The sequence below is a fragment of the Planococcus citri genome, chromosome 1 (assembly GCF_950023065.1).
Source record: "Planococcus citri chromosome 1, ihPlaCitr1.1, whole genome shotgun sequence".
In the NCBI taxonomy this organism is placed as follows: Eukaryota; Metazoa; Arthropoda; class Insecta; order Hemiptera; family Pseudococcidae; genus Planococcus; species Planococcus citri.
The window spans coordinates 45,635,948-45,656,573 of NC_088677.1; the positions used below are offsets into that span (position 1 = coordinate 45,635,948).

At 33.6% G+C, this 20,626-nt stretch overlaps 1 protein-coding gene across 1 annotated transcript in view; it reads right to left on the bottom strand.

Moving 5' to 3' along the window:
* The window catches only part of Tsp2A (tetraspanin 2A), a 114,115-nt gene that overhangs the window by 2,810 nt on the left and 90,679 nt on the right, over positions 1–20,626 (bottom strand). The window contains exons 3-4 of the mRNA XM_065345417.1: positions 14,987–15,163; positions 7,595–7,780 (exon numbers count right to left, since the gene is read on the bottom strand). Coding sequence (XP_065201489.1) covers positions 7,595–7,780; positions 14,987–15,163 — 363 coding nt within the window. The remainder of the gene's footprint in view (positions 1–7,594; positions 7,781–14,986; positions 15,164–20,626) is intronic.

The following is a 20,626-nucleotide window of genomic DNA, read 5'->3' on the forward strand; positions in this document are numbered from 1 at the left end:
CTTGACGAAAAAAAAGAGATCTATAACTTTTAAAAACGAACAAGACGTTAAACCCGGCGATTAACGTTACATCCGAAGGAAGCTAATTAAAAAAGTATAATTTGGTATTTGTATAAAAGTTAAAGGCGTTTTTATCGCAGACAACTTGATCAATTTGTCAAAATGAAAAATTAACGAAAATTTAACCCCACGATCTAATTGCTAGATGCGAGCAACATTTGTTGATGAAAAAAAAAAGTTAATGGTGAGCTAAAAGTAAGGGCATAATGAGAAAGGAATAGGGGTTCGCTAAATGTTAACAAGTTCCAAAACATTTTGTGAGAAATTAGCAGAGAAAAATCCTAGCGATGAGGGATAAATTCGCCAAAGTGTAATTAAATTTTCAATAACGTAGTTTTAGCGTGATGCCGTTTCGATATTTTTATTAGATGGGACAAGGTCATTTAGCAATCGTGATAAATTACCAACTTTGACCATGGCCGCAAATTGGTCTAATTATTTACAGATTTCGAATCGTTATTGCGGCTTTAATTTGTTCCAAGTGGCTTCTACGTATTCCTTGGTCCTCCTCTGCACATCTTTGCTAACAAATGAAATAAGTCTATGGAGAGAAATGTGATAGGAAGTTTGGAGAGCAATGCCCACTAAGGAATATTTCTCCACGTTGAAATTTGTTTCTCGTTTTCAATATCTATCTCGAGTGGGAGTTTTCAGGTCCGAAAATGTATTTGCTCTGTTTTTGAGTTTGTAGTCACTGCATTATCTAACTCGATAAAGTCCATTAAAAGCTGCCAATATTGCGTTAAAATAATTTGGCCTATGGTGGAAAAGCCTGTACGTTCTTTGACTATTAGGGAAACGTCGACCAAGAAAGATAGACAGATTACCTTCAAATCAATCCAACAAAAAGTCGCGTGTAAATAAAAATGTAAATCGTTGAAAAGTCGTCGAACAAAATTGAATTTTGAAAAAATTACAAATCACTTTATTCACCATCGTAGTAGGTACGACAAAACGACTCCTTTAACGTGTTAATGACAGCTCGGAGACCTAGCATGGACCTGTAGTACTTTTATACACGTTGTGACACGAACCGCGGAGGTAAAATTGTAAAATGAATCTGAAAGGAGTTGGTGATAGGATCTAAATCGAAGCAGAGAGCTTTTAACGAACGTTATTCCATCATTAGTCCTGTGGGGTTGGGAAACATTCAAAAGCTGAACCTTTTACTCGGCGGTTTGTTAAAAAAATCATCTAGGTACTTACTCCTTCGAATAGGTTTATGCCGTGTACGCATTTCATATTACGTTGTGTATACAGCACACATTAAAGAGCTAATGTATCTATAGCATTTTCCTGTTTCAAATCATGAAACATGCATATTGTATTATGGCGGTATTTTCACTGCTATACCAATTCAATTGAAACACATAGTAGGTACCTATGCATAGGCTACATAAAGTATGTAGGTACCTACATCTGCATATGGTGCTGTTCCTATATGTACTTACTCATGTCACTGCCTGCCATGCGTTTAGGTACCTACCTAATAGCTGATGAATTACCTATAGACGTACCAATTTGATAGACGGTTTTGTTAATTTACCTTCATTTCTTTAGCGACATAACGCAACGGTTCTTTTCACTGTGTCAAAGTTTGGAAACATTCAAGGATACCTAGTCGATCGTATCGCAATGCGAATAAACAACGCAGGGCAAGACCAGGACTTTTCTTCAAAACATTTGGACGTTGATGATGTTCGGAAACTATGCCAGCTTTATAAATGTTGCGGCGTGCGGTAAACCTACGAAATTCAGGCTACCCCCGGTTAAATTATTGCTGTTATTAAGCAACATTGAAGGTTAAATGGAGTGATAGGAGGTTGGAATGTTCGAAGAAAGTTGGTTTAATGTTTGCGAACATATTTAAGTTGATGTGTTATTTATGTTGTAATTACGTTGATTAATGATGGCGTAATCAACGGTAATGTTGTATTGATGAAAGTTTTAAGTCTACCCCTATATCTATACGTACGCGGTATCCGTGTTTTCGTACGAAATCGAGCAATTAGCAGTTAAAAATAAGTCAACTCGGATACGACTTCGATTAAAAAAATCTGATTTTCAGTGCCATATGCCCTATGTATGTACCTATTGGGGTATCTATAATTGGCCAAAAATTTTACAACAACCGACGAGCTTCATCTTCGTATTATTATAAACAAACGTAAACTTAACCTCCAGTTCCAAAATATCCTCAAAACTTGGCACGTAACAACTACAGGTTTGTCCCCGTGTAGTCTGAATATTCGATTCGAACGATTGCATAATTCATTTCTCCTCCCATGCCAAAATATTTCGGTTCTTTCGTATAGGTATGGTATTATAGTATTCCCCTTGTACAGACTACTCAGTACCCATCCGAACAGTCTATTGTTCTTTTGTATGTGACTCCCTGTGTACCGAATAAATTCTCTCGTTTCACCCTTAATTTTGTCATTGTTATGTAAAAAGCACAATTTTCTGTACCCAGACGTAATATATCATCGCGAGCCAAAAGTACATTTTTTTCTCTCAACTACTTAATCGTAATTTAATAAAAAATATACAAAAAATTACAAAATTCGAATGTTGGTACGGTAGGTGTAGGTACCTATATGTACTATTTATTTAATGTAAGTATACACTTCTCCTCCAACACATAATTCAATACGCGAGGGTCAATTAGTTCAATTGGAATCGTAAATTTATTTTTAACGATTTCATTTCACCTTCAGGAATTGTTTCAAAATTTACCAGGAAGGTATACTTAGGTATAGGTAGCCGAATCATTCCTAACTCCCAAGTAATTTTAGCAAATGAGGCTCTAACTAAATCCATTTTGAGAGATATATGACATGAGCCGAAAAAATGTTGATCTTCCATTGCCAATCCTGATAGGTACTGCTTATCCTTAGGAAGTTCATTTTTAACATCCACCTCCTCACTCTCATAAGTGGACCTCTGTTGTTTTTTTTTAAACCTGTATATTAATAATGTCTGTAAATTTGACTGCGTCTGATTTAATATTTATGATTTGCTTATTATCAATTCAATAAAATTCAACAAAAAGGCAGGAAAAATTTCCTACGTAGGTAGGTATACTTTAAATCTCTGATTCTTGTGATCTGTAGAATTTACCATTAATGCGAAAAATTAACTTTGTCACGTAGGTAATGTTTATGCTTTTTTTTTACCCTGCAGCTGAGCACATTACAGGCTTTATGCCAGAACTAAAAAGCTAAAAAAGAAAAGATGCTGCTTCAACAGACGCAAAAGGTTTAATTTATTCAAGAATTTCGTCCGACACCTAGAATTCATCTCCATTTTTTATTTAATTGCAAATCCCTAGTAAAAATATGCAAAATAATTGGACTGTACATTACGCTGCCGCCGTAGAGATAGAAATTTTATTTCGCAAATGCCACATATACTCAGAAAAAAATAAACGTACTCGTATATACGCTGCTACTCAAACTGAACGAGAAAGAAAAAAACTCAACGAAAACATTAATCTGGACTTAACATATTTTTTGCGGGATTTCGAACTGTGTACGTTTTGTTTTGCAAGAATGAATATATTAAACAGTGCAGAAAATTAAAACAACCAACAATTACGCGTCATCATTCTCCTCGAGTATCCTATTACCTACTCGTGTAAGTATACCCACTGAGGTACTCATACGAGTTGATGGATAAGCATATTGTGAGGCTGAAGCAGGCAAGTAGTATATGTATATATACATGTATACCTAAATACCTTCAACCGTTCAATCCAAATATGTACGTAGCAAATTACTTGACAACCCCCACAACACAATGCATGAGGAAACCTTTCATCAGTTGGCTTAAACATCAATTTGACATGTTAGTGTACCATAATCGAGATTATCGAAAAAAGAAGAGTCGCAATAGTTGAGGTTTAAGCCTTTAAACGAAGAATAAGAAAAAGTAATAATGTCAAAATTATCGTCGAACGGGAGTAACATTTGCAAAAATAGCGCTTTCGTTCCCATATAAAAAGCGCTACAAAATGAAAAATGACACAAATAAAAATACGCCGCGCCACCGTATTGTATCCTCTCCCCGTCCCTCATCAACATCAACATTGCTGGTAGTATTACCAAAAATGCCGAAATCTATATTATGGCCGTTTCGTCGCAAAGTCCTTTTTATCCAGCATGACATCGGGCCACAAAGTCCTCCCGCTCAAACGTCTATTCGCTCTTATACACATTTTTAAACTTATAGGGTTGAAGGCGTCGTAAAGTACAACATTCGAAAAAATTCAATGTTTTTCATTGCTACGCTGTGTGTTGGTGTGCGTTTTCTTTCTTTTTGTATTTCTATTTTGATTGGAACGGAGGACCGATGTGGATGTGGAATTTCGTTTCATTTCTTCTGCTTTATGATGACCCTTTTGCAGAAATGGTTTGACTTTTTTTTCCACTTCTCAGCAGATAGCAATTGGAAAATACGCTAGAACTATTATTACTATTTTAGAAGAGACACTATACGGCCGTTCTTAGTTCTTATTATTAAATCGATAATTTATAGGATAATTTTATTTATGCTGGCTATTTACTAGATTGGTTTTTTCATCGTGTCATATCTACCAAATTCTAACCGAAAATGAGCGATAAAAACATTCCCGAATTATGTAATCTGTAGAGATCTCTTAGTAATTTAATTTTATTGGATATTTTTGAAAAGTTTAATTTTCAACCCGACACAAAGTATTCGCAAGTTAGGTACGTAAATACCGACCTATTAACTTTGGCTTCGAGAAAGTTGAAATTTTGCAACTCATCGACACTAAATGCATAAAAATTCTACCAAATTTTAATAAAATCGGGTATCTTATTTCGAATTTTATGCTTACATTGCCTTTTCCCCCTATTTTTTGGATAGATGAAAATCGACGTTATGACAAACGGCCGTGTACCTACTACCTACTCACGTCAATGTAAACAATAAGAATATTCAAGAATAATATTATGCATTTTGTATTTATAATGGCAGAAATAGCAGCTCCGAGGCAGCTCTATCGAATTATGGTTTACTTTTAAAATAAAAAGAAAGTTGCAAAGAAGTACGTTCTTGAGCCCTTTTACCTACCTTTTTCTGCGTTCGGACGAATTTTCTTATAGAAAAAGTTGGCTATTGCGATGTAATTTATCTACAGGTGAAAGAAATTGGGAGGAAGTATGAAAGCTCTCGTACTCTGTAGTAAGTAAGTAATAATTCGAGTCGTGTTTTCAAAAAGTAGAACCTGAACTCTATCGACAATGAGATGATGCCAGATTGAAAGTGGTAAAATTCAGATTTTGTGAGTTGAATCCCAGTAGAAATGATCCTCGTTATTTTTAAAGAAAAATATTACATAACCAATTTGGCCATTTTTATTTTTTTTTAAATTTTAAAATCTGATCGAAAGTAATTTGAAGTGGTACACTAGCAGATTTTCATAAATTTTTATGACGAAAATCATTTGATGCACCTATTTTTTCGTTTTTATATTAATTTATTTATTTCAAAAATTATTATGTTTGAGAGTTCAACAGTCATTTTCCCGAAAATTCCAAAGTAGCTCGTGTTACACACTCGATAATTTTCTTCACGCATAAACTGCCGAAATCGTGGCGTTGGTGCCTAACTCGCGTTCATTATGTATGTACAAAAGGATGAAAAATTAGCGTAATTTTTTTCAACATTTCACTCAAACACTCCATCACCGGTACTTGTTTCTTCGTTATCGAACTCTCAAAACCTTTCGGCATGGTACAAAAGTTACATCACATATTTTCACATATGAAGGGAACGCCAACCACAGATGTTTTTGAAAACTTACTCGTTAAAAAAATGAAAGACAAGCTTCAACAATGAACTCTAATAAAAAAAACTCGTAACTTTCAACTTTTGCACACGCTTTATACTTAATACGCGTTCGTAAGAGTTGGTGAAATTCATTCGTAATAATACAAAACGTATCCACTACTCACCGCATTGTCTCTATCTTATAGCAATGGGCAAAAACCACTCGCAAGTTGATAATTATCGCGCGATAAATCGAAACAAATTATTGCACGTGCTTACACGTTCATTAAGCTTTCGACTCTCGAGCAAGCAGCAACATTGCCGCGAATCTGCCCATTAATGGGCGATATGAGCACTTGAACGTGATTATTTCTGCGAAAATATCGTCAAAGAAAAACAAATGGATTTCTTGTATTTTTTTCCTATCCTCCTTACCAAAGAGAAAGACTCACAGTCACACTAGCTTGAGGGTAAAGTTTTATTTCTCTGTATATTTGCATTTGCATATTTTGCATATGAAAATCCCAACACAAAAAGACAAACGGAATCGAGCTTTTTTTATTGTATTTTTTTTCTTGTTATTTATGCCATATTTTTTCTTCGTTTTATTTTTTTCATTTTATTTTAGTTGCGAAAAAAAAATGAAATATCTTTTCATTTTTAGGCGCATAATTCATATTTTTGTAGAAATAAAAACAACGATAAGAAGTCATTAAATCACGATTTTCCCCTTCGAAAACCACATACATTTGAAATTTTTGTTTCGATGTGTTAGATTTTGAAATATGCGGCATTCCGCTAGCAAAGGGCCTATGGTATATGGTCGAAACTGAGTTATTGCCATGCGGTACGTAGTAATGTAGACTGTGAGAAATCGAATAGAAGTGATCCGAGATCAAAAGATGCAGAAATCGTCGAGAAACGCCATTTTCAATTTCAAAAATGCAAAAAGTTCATTTTCAAATAGTTTGAGAAAAATTAATTTTAAATTTTTGAAGCTAAAAAAAATGTTAATTTCAGTATTTTGTCAGTGCGTTTATTATGAATTTGTCGCCAAATTTTGGATTATGATTCTTCAGGTAATCTCATCTATTTTCGAAAAAAAAACTATCCATCCCTCATAATGCGTTCACGGGTGTATACCATGTGACACACGTGATGGTAGGTAGGACAGTGATTGAAAAAAAAAAACAAAAAATAATTTGGGTGATTTTGGTCAATAGACTTATTTACGGTTAGGTACATAGATTTTGAATACTGAACTCCGAAACAGTTAGACCGACTAAAGAGAGAAATAAATGTTCACAGCATAGATCCATACGAAAAGGGACAATAGTATTCATTTGAGCTTGAGGTATAAATCCAGTTAAAAAATTAAAGAAAAAACAAAACAGAAATTCGGATTAACAGCCAACAGGGCATGAGCAGTTTCAGATTAGGTAGTACTTAATTTATATACGGCACCAATGCGTAGAGGATACGTATGATCAACCTATCATGGTACCAAAACGCGTATTCAACAAATGAATTTCTTATCAACCAGCACAAAATCGCGATCGCATTCGAGCTGGAAAAAGTTAAAACTGCACGCTAACTTTTTAAAGCTTAAATTTATCTTAATTGAACGCGCAGCTGCGTGTAAGAAACAAAACGTTCATTTTTTTGCGCTCTATTCGTTGGCAGAAAAAGAGTTGGCCGGTAATCCGACTTTGTCAGTTAGGTTATCAGATATACTCACTTGAAGGAAGCCTAACGTAAATCCGATGCCGGTCAGCCATGAGGACTTATCTTCTAAAAACCAAGTTACTTCATCTGAGCAACCGTGAAAATACGCATTGCCCGTAACCGTATCTCGACATTCGTTCGGTAGAGGTTTCTGCAGCGCCAGATAATCGTTTGGCCCGTCTGCTCCGCAACAACCAACCTATACAAAAAAATTCGTTAAATGCATTAGATCAGATAAAATGTCAGATAGAACAACTTCTTTCCGCTGAGCTGATCAAAAATATAGACCGTTTCCCATGCACAAAATGGAAAACCCCTTCTATGCGAGGTGTACCCAACAGCCACACCATTACCTACGTAATCTCGCTAAATGACTAAAAACGTACTACTTTTATTGCTCAATATCAGTGAAACGTCTAGCGTGCATTTTCCATAAATTTTCAAATGTAAATGAACAGAAGAAAGATATTGGTCGAATGGAATACACATGTAGACTAGGTAGGTAGGTAGATAGGTAGATAGGTAGGTATGTAGTAGGTACCAATGTTATGGATACAGAGTAGTAAGTAGGTACCATACTTATACGTGAAATTCAGCTATAAAAACCGTAAATCAGAATGCTTTATAAGCTGTTTACCTATAAGTATAGGTACAGCTACGTACGTATACTTTTAAAACATCCGAATTGGTTTATTATCCGATTCTCTTGTTCTTACTGAATTTCTACTAGGTAAAACTCCATTTATCTGCCGGATATTCGCTAAATCATTCTATTTGGGTAATAATTGTTTATACTCGTACGTACCTGTGTTTTTCCCTTTTTTCTCCTCTCAATTTTAACGTTTTATTTATTTGTTTACCCTTAGAAGTAATAGATTTTTTTACTCGCTATACACCTATCTCACCCATATTTTAAAATAGAAAAAAATGGCTTGCTATCTATATATTTGAGTAGGTATTTAGGTAGGTAGGTACTAAATTTTAGCTCTAATTTCTTCGTAGTTTTTCTTCTCACATGTCCAAAGACTGATTAACTTGTGATGGATGAAAACCCCAGTTGAAGGAAGCTTCAAAAATACCACTCATCATTCCTATGTCTTACCATACCTACCACTCAAAAATAGCTTTAAATATCACATTCTCAAGTTTTGAGGGCATTTCCCGCTATCCCACATTCATCTCCTACGATTTCATGCCATACCCCAAATATACACGTAAGTATAGAGGTGCCCATAGATTTGACTTCTTTTTTCAAAAAACAAAAAATTGAAACAGGGTATTAAAGGCCAATTTACTATGTTTTCAGAACCAGTGCAAGAAGGGAAAGGGCCATATCGTCTACTTTTCAGAAATGAAAAAATCCTAGCCATGCGATGTCTTTTTTCATTCTTTTCAGTTCATCCTAGCTGCTAGTTTGTTTACACCCCTTAAGAGTGGAAAACTGAAAATTGTTCCTATGTGCGAGTTGCAAAAAATTAATGGTTTTCACCTATAAAAATATACATGTCTAAAGATTGAAATAACAGCAAAAAAGGTATGAGTAAGTTACACATGGACAATTTGTAGCCCTTCGTCTTATTTCAGAAAAAAATATAAATTCCCAAAACCTTTTTAAAATCTTTTTTACAACCAGTAATTTATTGGACAAGTAAATCCGTTTTGTCGACCGTTCTTTTTGTCCATTATTGAAAAATATTTCATCATTAATACGAGCTTAGGTAGGTAAGTATATTAAATTTTTGATAACAGAATGTTTCCAAAAAGATTTTGCATACAAGTACGCGTGTAGATTATTTTTATACGTATGTAGTAATATCTATCAATGGTACCTACTTACTTCATTTTGAGGAAAAAATGGCTCGGCTCGAGCTTGAATAAGACGATACAATAATTTTTTTCATTTCTAAGCTCAATTTTTTTCAACTTTTCTCGTGGTATTACTTACTTAGTCGAATGAATCACACGAGTTTAAGTTTACGCTTTGTATGCTGTTGAAAAAAGAGGAACAAAATAGAAAACCTCATAATGAGCAATTTATCTGGAACTTTACACAAAAAACTCATATCTTCGCCAACTACGAACAATTCACGAATTATACGGTTCACCGAATCGCAGCATAGTCATATTTTTTCCATATAACATTGCAGAAAATAATTTATATTTTCCGATATATATTCATGAACTTTGAAAACAACATTATTTCGCTGGTAATTTCAATAGAGCCGAATGTTTATGTAAATAAGACAATGAGAGATACACAGAAAGTTTAATTAAATAAAGTTTAAAAGTTCGAATAAAGTTAGGCGTTAAGTACCTATGTGGTACCACGTCTAGTTTTTGTTTTCCAAAACTTTATAATAAGGGAATGCGCAATCGAAATAACACAAATAAAACCAACTTTATTAAAATGGAACAAGATTACTTTTTATAAAAGCGTTTTCCCGCTCGAAACAATTTTCGGTGTTAACAAAATTGCATACACTCGATACTGTAGAAGTTGATTAAAATCATAATTTCGCGTTCTGTTGCTCCGAGTGCAACAGAATAAAGTGAACCGATTTGCCAGTTCACGTGTTTCACGGGTTTAGAATCAGGTAGACTGAACTTAATTTTCCAATATAGGTACCTACATATAATATGTACCTATAACCTATACATAGTTTGTGTTCATTTACATTTTTGAGAAAAAAAACACGAAGCATTTATTCCAACTTGTTTACTTGGTAAACGAGCTCGACGCGACGTATTCGTTTTAATTTTCCAATTTTCCAATCTTCAAAAAACCCTATATTCGAAATCTTCCAGTCGGTAGTCTATGTACTCGCTATAAAAGGATTGTTCGCAATATCTATGGGATAAGATTTTGCAACTTATTTCAAACGTGAGAAAAAACCAAGGATCAAATCTAGGTACCAAGAAAATATATCGTTCGGAAAATGCAGATTTAAATTTTGCAATCTTCTATGTATACTTATACATAGGTACCTACCATCTATATAATAAACATTAACTAAAAAGTTATTTTCGTTTTTGATAAGCTCTCCGGGTAAGACGAGCATCGTGCAAGCTACACATAGGCAAACACTTCACAAATACAACTTTTACAATGAAATATCTCGTTCAAACTAGGATTTAAGTTAACGTCGTTGTCGTATGTTTTTTTTTTTTTTGGTTTTCTATTCGAAGCATTCAGTTTGGCTAAACAACAAAACTATGGTGGGTACCTACTTTTCTAACGCATTATGTTGCCATAAAGCTATAGTACTATGTAGGAAAAAAAAGGCAAATAATACAATTTTCTGCCAGCGTTGGCGTACTTTTTACAAAAAGCACTCGAATGTGTTTTACAAACAGTTGGTTTCATTTATTACCTACTACAAAATACGAATTCGCAAAGTTGCTCGTGAAAATATTTTGTGAAATTGCAAAAAATATTTTCATCGCATTTATTAATCGGTGTAAGAAACTGTCATCAAAAAAATCATTCTTAGATAAGAGTAGATACCTATTCACTAAGAAAATTTATATACTTATCGGGCATCGCCTCGTCGGGCAGTCGCAACATGTAAAGTGAAAGTGTTTCGACGAGGTTCGTCAAATCAGAACCTTGGCGACAGAACAGATCTCGGCGAGACGAACAAAAAACTTTGTGCAAACAAATTGCCTATTCCTAATTTGAAGGAATGATATCAGTTATGAAAATTGTTCAAAAACAGTTTGTCGAGACAAAATTTTGGAGCAACTTTTCACGGCACAAAAAATTTTGCGACGAGATGACGAATTGGAAGACGCTATGTAGACGAATTTATGTACATATGAGGAAGGACATCTTAAAAAGATGATTGAAATGTAGCTACATTTACGGCGATATTTGAGAGAAAGTGTCACTCCCTTTTCTTACACCATCTCTCGTACCTATCACACTCACCTCCTCCCTCTTCTTCTCCTCCTTCCATCCTGTTTTCCTTTCAAAAATGTTGGTTCAGTTTTGATTTTTAAGGCAAATATGAATATAGCAATTGAAGCGGGTATAATTTGTGCCATTATCTACCGATGTTTATAAAGATTTTCTGAGCTCCATATACATACCCAATATACGTACCTACGACTAAAAGATTTAGAAATCCTTTTTTTTTTAAATATTTGACAAGAGCGTCAAGAATTCACTTTCATGAAAATGCTCAAGAAAATGAAACTTACCTACGTTTTGTTATTAAGGAAAAGGAAAGGAGGAAGCGAAGGGAGAAGTTAGTAAATTTTAAAGCACGGATCAACTAAAGCTCTTTAGGATCAACATTTTAAAAATCGTTACGTGCGTCAGTTGTAAAAGCCAATAAAGCTTTGAATTCCCATGCACGTGAATTACTTATTTATGTACACGTACATTTACCAGAATTTACTTAAGTTGAATGATTACAAAATACACTTCATGACCACAAAAAAAAACTCACACAGAAATCCTTCAAAAGCGGTCGTCTGTGTAATATAACAACGTGTAGATATAGCAAACCAAATGTAAATATAGCTTAAGTAATACCATTGCAAAAAAAAAAAGGTAAAATATCAACCAGCCATGACCACATTGGAATGAAAAAATTTTCCCAGTCTAATGGAAAATGTAAAGCAAAAAATTTCCCTCGCCGTACTTATTTAAGACCATCCACATTATGTTTTTAAAGCAAAAATGCACTTTATTTCTATTTATTTATTTTTCTCTTTTGTAAATAAAAAAAAAAAAAAAAAAAGGAAAAAAGAAAAGAGTTTGTTACAAAATATAAATCCTCATTTGGTGTGCCATCATCGCAGCAATAAATTTCTCGCTGACCTTGAGATTCAATTTTACACGAGTTTCAATCTACTCGAACATAATATGAAAACGTGAACGGTATATTTCAACGTCTACTTTGATATTAACAGTGATCCTTTTATCGTCAGTGTAGTTTGTTGGTAACGAAATAAAGCCACAAATAGCGTGTTAAACTTTCTACCGAGGATTTACTCATCTGTCCGACTACAACAATAACATTGATTCTGGACTCGTTATTACAAATTTGATAAGTTTTCGGATTAAATATTAAATTTAATTTTTACCAATCTTTATATAACATCCCTGCTGTGTACCTACGAGTAGTTGCTTTTCAAAATAAGCAACGAGAAGGATCAACACGGTACCTCAAATGTTCATATCATTTTATCTCTTTTTCTTCGAGAAATAAAATTTATATGAAATTTTATACCTACTCGAAAAAAATGAACTCGAGTTTGCGCTGAGAAAACCGACAGATGATCCAAAAATGAGTAAAAAGTACTCATATTGTGTAGGTAGGTAAAGCTATATGTATCTTCAAGTTTCTTTATTTGGAAAATTAGGTCTTTAGACCCCTTTACTTTGCTTTTGGTTTAATACCGGAAATATGTTGTACATCTGTTGCAAGTGCTTCACTTTGAAAATATTGTAGGTATGTATCGTGACTGAGGGGTTCATTTAGTAAGCAAGCAAATAGGTAAGTAGGCACACGAAGGTTTGAGCTTAATTGAAAAAACGTGGAGGCATCGTCATCTCGAATCGTCGTTTGCTAATCCACTGTACATTTTCAGGAAATTCGATAAAACATGAGCAAAATGTTGAACTTTTATATCTTTCGTGAGCTTTAAATTGAAAAAAATTTAATTCTTAGCTTTTAACCGTCACTTTCAACTTTTCAACGCTGCGAAAAAGATTAATAAAATGTGACTAGCGGTCATTGCGTTTGAACGAACATTGTAAACATGTCATAAAAAATAAACATTATCAAAATTAAATACAAAACATTGGCTAAAAATTTACTCGTCGCGTCGTTTATTAAAGTCATTTCATTTTGCTCATTTTGAAAGTAGATTAATATTTTTCAGTATAGTACCTACCTACCTACCTACCTATTTTAGCATCTCAACTGGAACGTAAATGTCCAACATTACTCATCCCTTCCGCTCTCAACTGTTGATAAACAAACTGATGAAAATTCAAATTGCAATCCTCAAGTACCTAAATCAATGTGTGTATTTATTTGAATTTTACACATAAGTCAACATTATAGACTTAGATTTTATCACTTTCAAAGACACTTCCATACATTGAAAAACATCATTTAGTGTTACAAATATATTTTCATCATTTCAGCTCACGCTGGAAAACTTTTTGTAAAAATCTCTATCAACAATTTATATTCTAAACGCATCCAAAAATATTCCAATTGAACCTTTTACGAGCATCCTATATTCTTAAAAAAGGAAGTATTTCTCGTTTTCTTTTTATTTTGTTAGTACCAAAACTGTACTTTGTTTGCTAGAAAATGTAATTCGGCGTCGGCGTCATCTTACGAATTGTTTTTCTCGTAGATGAAAAATACAGTAATATTAAATAACGTTAAATTTCCAAGGAAAAAAACTTTTGATCCGAATACTACAGCGAACATTTTTACAATTTTTTCTCTCCGCATCGTGCATAAAAAGAATAAAAAGACTTATAGATGTGTTTGAGATTTTTCGAAATAAAAAATATACTTAAAACCCAGAAAAGGTTGTAGATTGCACGTATAAACAGAAGTAAGTAAATGGATTTTGCAAACTACCATTTTATTACCTTTTTTTCTTCTAATATAATTTTTTTATTAGTTTTTTTTTTTTACTAAAGAAAGAAAATAACATTTAAAAACATTTATAGCTAAATTTTTTTCTGCTGGATAAAAAGTTTTATATTTAAGAAGAGGTTAGCATAACACTCAACTGTGTGAAGTCAAATATCAAAAGAATCAGCTTTTTATATGATGATCACGCGCTTTACTTTTTTTTTTGCCACTATTCGCTATCCCCTCGTTGACTCTTAAATTAACACTCTTCGGATCTGTTTTTTCTGAATGCATTCTTGAAAGCTAATTATAACCTTTTAATTTTCGTCACATGCGTGAAAAATCTGTTAGCACTAGTTCTTTCTTTCCATGGTATCGTCGTATTCTCACACTTGAATCGTCAAAGAGATTTGCTTTTCACATGATGTAGGTACCTACCTACAAATGTAAGTACTTCAATACAATACCGGTTCCCCGTTTTTTTTTGTTTTTTTAAAAAAATGTAAAGAAAGTATTTTTGTCAGATTTCGTTCACCTTCATTTCTATAAACACTTACACGGCGTCTCTTCAAACGTCTGTCAAATTTCTGAAAACGTTTCACGAATACTTAAGATACCCAGGTGGTATTGATAAATTTTAAGGAGCGTAGCTACGATAACAATAAAAAAATTTCTTTTTGTAATTTTCGAAATTACTGCTTCATGAATTTCAAGGTACCTACATAGATATCCGGTTAATATAACGTTTCTTAATTAATAGCACACTTGGAAAATAATATGGTAAGTACACTACTTACTTCCTCTTGAATCAAATTCAAGATGTGAGAGACGCGATTATCATATGAATTGACGATCATTCTTTGCATCGAATCTCGAATCGATTGTTGAATGCCGCTATGAGATTTACTATTTTCCATAGTAATGGCGCATCCAATCATCAGAAGAAGGAAACAAAATCCGTGGCACGCAACGTTCTGAAAAAAAAGTAAAAAAAAGCACGAGTTATCAAAATTGCATAATCGTGCCTTAGAAGAAATTTGGTTGGGAACTGCCAAAGATACGAGTAAAAATTTTCGACTGAAATAAATCCAACTTCATCCCTTTTGGAGTGGTCAGGGGTGAGATGGCGTTGTACAAATTCAATCTTGGAGGTTTTACTCGTACACCATAAGGAACGACTTTCACTGGTTATAGCTTTAAAATACACAACAATTCATCTCTATATTTCAGTAGTTCCCAACGTTTGCGTTTCCGATTTCAATTCTATGTAGTTAAAGTGTGAAATAAAATCACTAAATTGTAAAAAAAGGTGAAAATTTCCCACTTTCTTTGAAATTTTAAAGTTTTCCAAAGTGAAGAGAGTGATTGTTTTGACATATTACAGCAATTTTGAATTCATTGCATTCATTTTGATTTGTATTTCAATTCCAATACCTAATGGTAAATGATCAAATGACTTCACACAAAGATACAACTGAATTTCTGAAAAAATTCACATGCATGATTGGTTCGGTTCTATTTCTGTATACCATTCTTTTTCGTCCAACTTGTTTTAAATTAGGTACCCTACCATATACATCGATATAATGACAAATTCTTAAAGTGGAATTGCTAAGGATCGCGAATTCACTTCGATAGTGTTTGTACGTATTTGTAAAATTCAACGCTTTGTTTGTTACCTAGTGTTTGTTTTCCTTTTTTATTCGAAAAACTTCACCTTTTTTGTGAGCGAATACAAAACTTTTTGATTTTCATTCTCATATACCCAGTCTATCTAACTGCATCGTGCTCATCCGTTCATCTCCTGCTTCACATTCCTACCTCTATTTTTATGAATTTCACGCTAATAAAATCATATCAAAATATAGTTTAGGTAAAATGATAAATATTCGTCGAAGCTTTCCCGTAGGTACCTATAGATAAATATTACTTATATGTATGCGAGAAGTGAAAATTCCAAACGACACGTAGCAGAAGAATTTTTTTAAATGCAACAGAACTGAGAAAAGTTTTGAATACATCGACGATTCTTCGATAGGAAATATAGGAAGAATGGGAAAAATATATTGTAAAATAGAAAGCACATTTTCGCAAACTCTAATATCAAAAGTGCACGTTTCTCTTATGTATAAAATATAAATAAATAAAATTTCATTACACTTGATCAGAAACTCTCATAAAATAAATTCTGCCACACTGTCACCTAAGGAAGGTAGGTATGCGAGTTGGTAGGTAGGTATAAGTACTTCGATATAACAGAAACATTTCGCAAAACGTTATCGACGTTTTATCTACGTTTGATGTACCTACATATGTATTTTTTGAAAAAGTATACGATGTATGTAAATTGGCAAATGAGGAAATATGTACTATTATTGCTACAATACCAAAATGGAGCGACAGTAAATAAGTATGAATTTCAAATTAAACTCTATTATTGAATCGATAATATTAGGTAAGGTATAGGTACTTATACAAATACATACAAATATCGTGACCGGGCGAAAATTGCCACGCGAGAAAAGGAAAGGCAACCTTATTAGGTAGGTTTTTTCAAAACATTCACGTACTTATATACCGACTTCATTGAAAAGAGTGGAATGCAATTGATGTAAAAAGTTGTACATTTCCCAGTTCGACGAGGTGCTTCAATTTAATTCACTTCGATTAGTATTCTAAACATTTAATTTTATAGAAACTCATTAGTCTCGAACGTTTGCATTTTTTTTTTGTTCGAATTTCAAGCGTGTATTCAATACCTACCTAGCGGTTTTTAATATTGGAGAAAAATTGAAATGTTTTATTCGCAGCATGTAGGTAGGTACCTACCTATTTGTTGTGATGAGAAATCAACTTGATGTTTGAATGAGGATTTTTTTTTGCAGTGACGTTTGATATTCGAACTAATTGTGTTTTTGAACGATACAGAGGCATTTTAGAGGGAGGGAAGTTGGAAGTAGATTTTCTGTATAATATGCGGTGTACCTAAACAATAAAGTAGGTATAGTTAATATTGTAGCTGTAGGTATCTGCAGCCAATGGTTGCTAGAAATCTGTTGAATCACGCTGAATAAGCACCCTATAGGTATAGTTTTAATGCATGTTTGCAACACTTTTTTTTCATGAGGCTTGCAACCTGAGTCATAATTACGAATTTAGAGGGAGAGACGAGGAACGGGGAGGTACACTGTAGCCGAAGAAATATGGAATGATTTCATTGTTTCTAGCGATCTTAGTGGACACGTTTCATTGTATCTAGAGGTCATTTCAATAGTAACGCGCTTACCCAGTTGACCAAATGCTAGCAAATTTTACGCTAGCACGAATGGTGCCGGAATTTGAGACACTTTTTTTAAAAATGCTAGCAAATCAGTAGTGATTAGGTCGCATTAGCGTAGCAGAATTGAGCACAAACAGCTAGGGTATAGCTAGCATAAAGCTAGCGAAAAGCTAGCATTTTGTTAACACTTTGCTTGCAATTCTACTACGTAAATGCGACTAAATCGCGACTGATTTGCTAGCATTTTTAAAAAAAGTGTCTCAAATTCCGGCACCATTCGTGCTAGCGTAAAATTTGCTAGCATGAGGCTAGCATTTTGCTAGCGCAGGAAAAGTTTGATTATCAGGAAAATTATTTTTACTAATTAACTTTTAAAAATACTAGGAGGTGTTTTCAATCAGGTCAAGGTAGTTCTCCAATATCCAAAAATAGGCAACTGACCTCCTACGCTAGCTCACCGCTAGCATAGCGCTAGTGAGGTGTGCCAGAGTAAGTAGAGTGGTAGCACTCTTCTTACTATCATACAAAATACTACCTTGAGCTTATATTCAGATTGACTACATACTTTATCTAAGAGTAGCAAAGTATACCATGAGAGAGAACAACGCTAGCAATTTGCTAGCATTAAGCTAGCGCTTGGGTTAGAAGTCTCTTTATTGAAAAATAAAGTTTTTTTTTTTTTTAATTAAAAAATTGCCAAAATTTAAAATTTAAAAATGAAATATCAAACAAACTAAAAATAAGAAATTTCAAAAACATTTGAACAACATTTTTAATGAACAAATTATACATTATAAAAAATGAAATAATTACAAGAATGATTTTTCAATAATGGAATATTCTTCAAAATTATTGTTCAAAGTTGAAAAGTAGCCAAAATGGAAAGGAAAAATACCTACCTGTTAAAATGAAAAGCATTAACAAATTTGAAATTTTTTTAAAAATGAAAATAAAAAAATCATTGAGAAACGAAAAATTACGTATTTAGGTATCTGTTAGAAATATTTAAAAATTCCATTTAAAAAATGAAGATATGGAAGTATTTTTCTGAAAAATGGGTGAAAGAGATTCACTGAAGTTTTTCTGTACTTGCATGAGTAGGCTATGAAGGAAATGCCAGTGAAAAACATGCTAGGAAAAAAATGCCACATACTTGCTCGCATTTTGCTAGAATCTAATTCCATACAGAAAGCTAGCTGAAAAGTGAGGGCAATCAGCTAGCGTTTTTCTATTGCTAGAATGCAAAGTAAAAGCTAGACGAGAGAGACTAGAGATCTGCTCGCATTTTGCTAGCATTAGATTGCTAGATAAATGTAAGCAGATAAATGCAAGCGTATTGCTAGTGTAGAAAAGCAAGCAATTATCCGTTAGTAAAACGCTAGCATTAAGCAAGCACAATTAGTGTGATACAAATGCTAGCTGAAAAAAGCGAGAGAATTGCTAAAGAATTGCTAGAACATAATTTGCCAGAAAAAAAGTGCTAGCAAATTGCTAGCTTTTTGCGAAAGATTTAATGCTAGCTAAAAAAAGCTAGAAAAATGCTAGCACTTTCCCAAAACGTCAGTAAAATGCTAGCAATCCGCTAGCACTTGGTCAACTGGATGTACATAAATGTAACAAGTTAGGTACTAAATATCTTTTAATGGCGACAAGAAATTTTTATGTAAGAGTAGGAATCTACGTATCTGGAAAGAAAGTTTGAAAACTTTTTACATCGTATATGTTGCATTTTATACGAAGTGGAAAATTTAAAAATTCAATTCACGTTTGTTTGAAAACCTACGACATCATTTCGAAACAAGATCAACGGATACGCGGAAGCGGTTTTTTTTTCGGTACACTCGTATACTTACGAAACAGTGGGAAAAACGATTCGAGCTTTTTGTAAAAATTCAATTTCCGCTTTGCACTTACAAATTACTTAGGCGTAAATACGTATATATACAGGGTGTTCCAGAATAACCTTTCACATTTTGGTAACCACTGATCTGTGTTCAAGAGGAGCTAGGGGAATGGTAAAGGCGGTTCTAGGTAGCCAAAGCATGCCGAATTATGTTTCAATAGTTATTTTTTGCCCTGGAGAAGTAGATGGCTGCACAGTGTACTTTTACTGTGAGGTCCTTTTTTAAAAATAAAGACTCCCGGACCCCTTTACTTTACTCATCAGTAACAAAGCTCATTTTTAACTAAACAGTGAAGTGAATATACAGAATGTGCGCTTCAAGTGTACAGAGAATCAGTTGATAATACTCGAGAAACCTCTACACTCCGCCAAGTTGACTGTTTGGTTGGGCGTGGCTAAGTTTGGTGTAGTGGGACCATGTGTGTTTAATGAAACAGTAACGGTGAGGGGTAAGGCAAAATGTTGAACGAGTTTCTTGTTCCTGAACTGAAAGGCAGACGATTATATAGTGTATGTATAGTTACTTACTTGGTTACAACATGTTGGAGCTACCTATCATTCAGAGACCAACACAATATGTTTAGCGCGTGAGCACTTCGGTCATTGAATAATTTCGTTGAACACAGAAATTTAATGGCTACCTCGATCCCCTGATTTTTCCGCCTATGATTTTTTTTATGGAGTTACCTCAAGTTAAAAGTGTATCAGGATGAATCTAGGACTCTAAAACATCTTCTAGGTGATATTAATCGTGAGTTGAGACTGATTGGAAGAGAAGTGTTCAATAATTCGAAAAAATGTTTGGTTGAATGTGTCAAAAATGATGGAAAATATCTCGATGGAAAAATTTTTAAAACTTTATTTTTAATGGAAACTCAAATATATGGTCTAAAAACGGCATGTTTCTACTTCATTTTGGTTGTAAAAGAATTTTTGTAAACATTTTTCTCTCAGAGTAATAAGAAAAACAAATGTGAAAGGTTATTCTGGAACACCCTGGTATTTTTTTTTTTTGCAAAACATATCGATACACGACAATTGTGCGCGAAGACAAATTACCCTCATTTCACGGCGATGTGCTCTCATCTAATCGTATGTAAGCCTATGCATGGTTGACAGTGAAGGCTGTAAATTTTTCTATAGCTAGAACGTGATCATAATAACGATAAATATAGAAAAGAGTAGACGAAACAATTTGTCATGAACGAAACCTATCAAGTTAAGAACCTTTATATGAGATGAACCAAAAAGGAG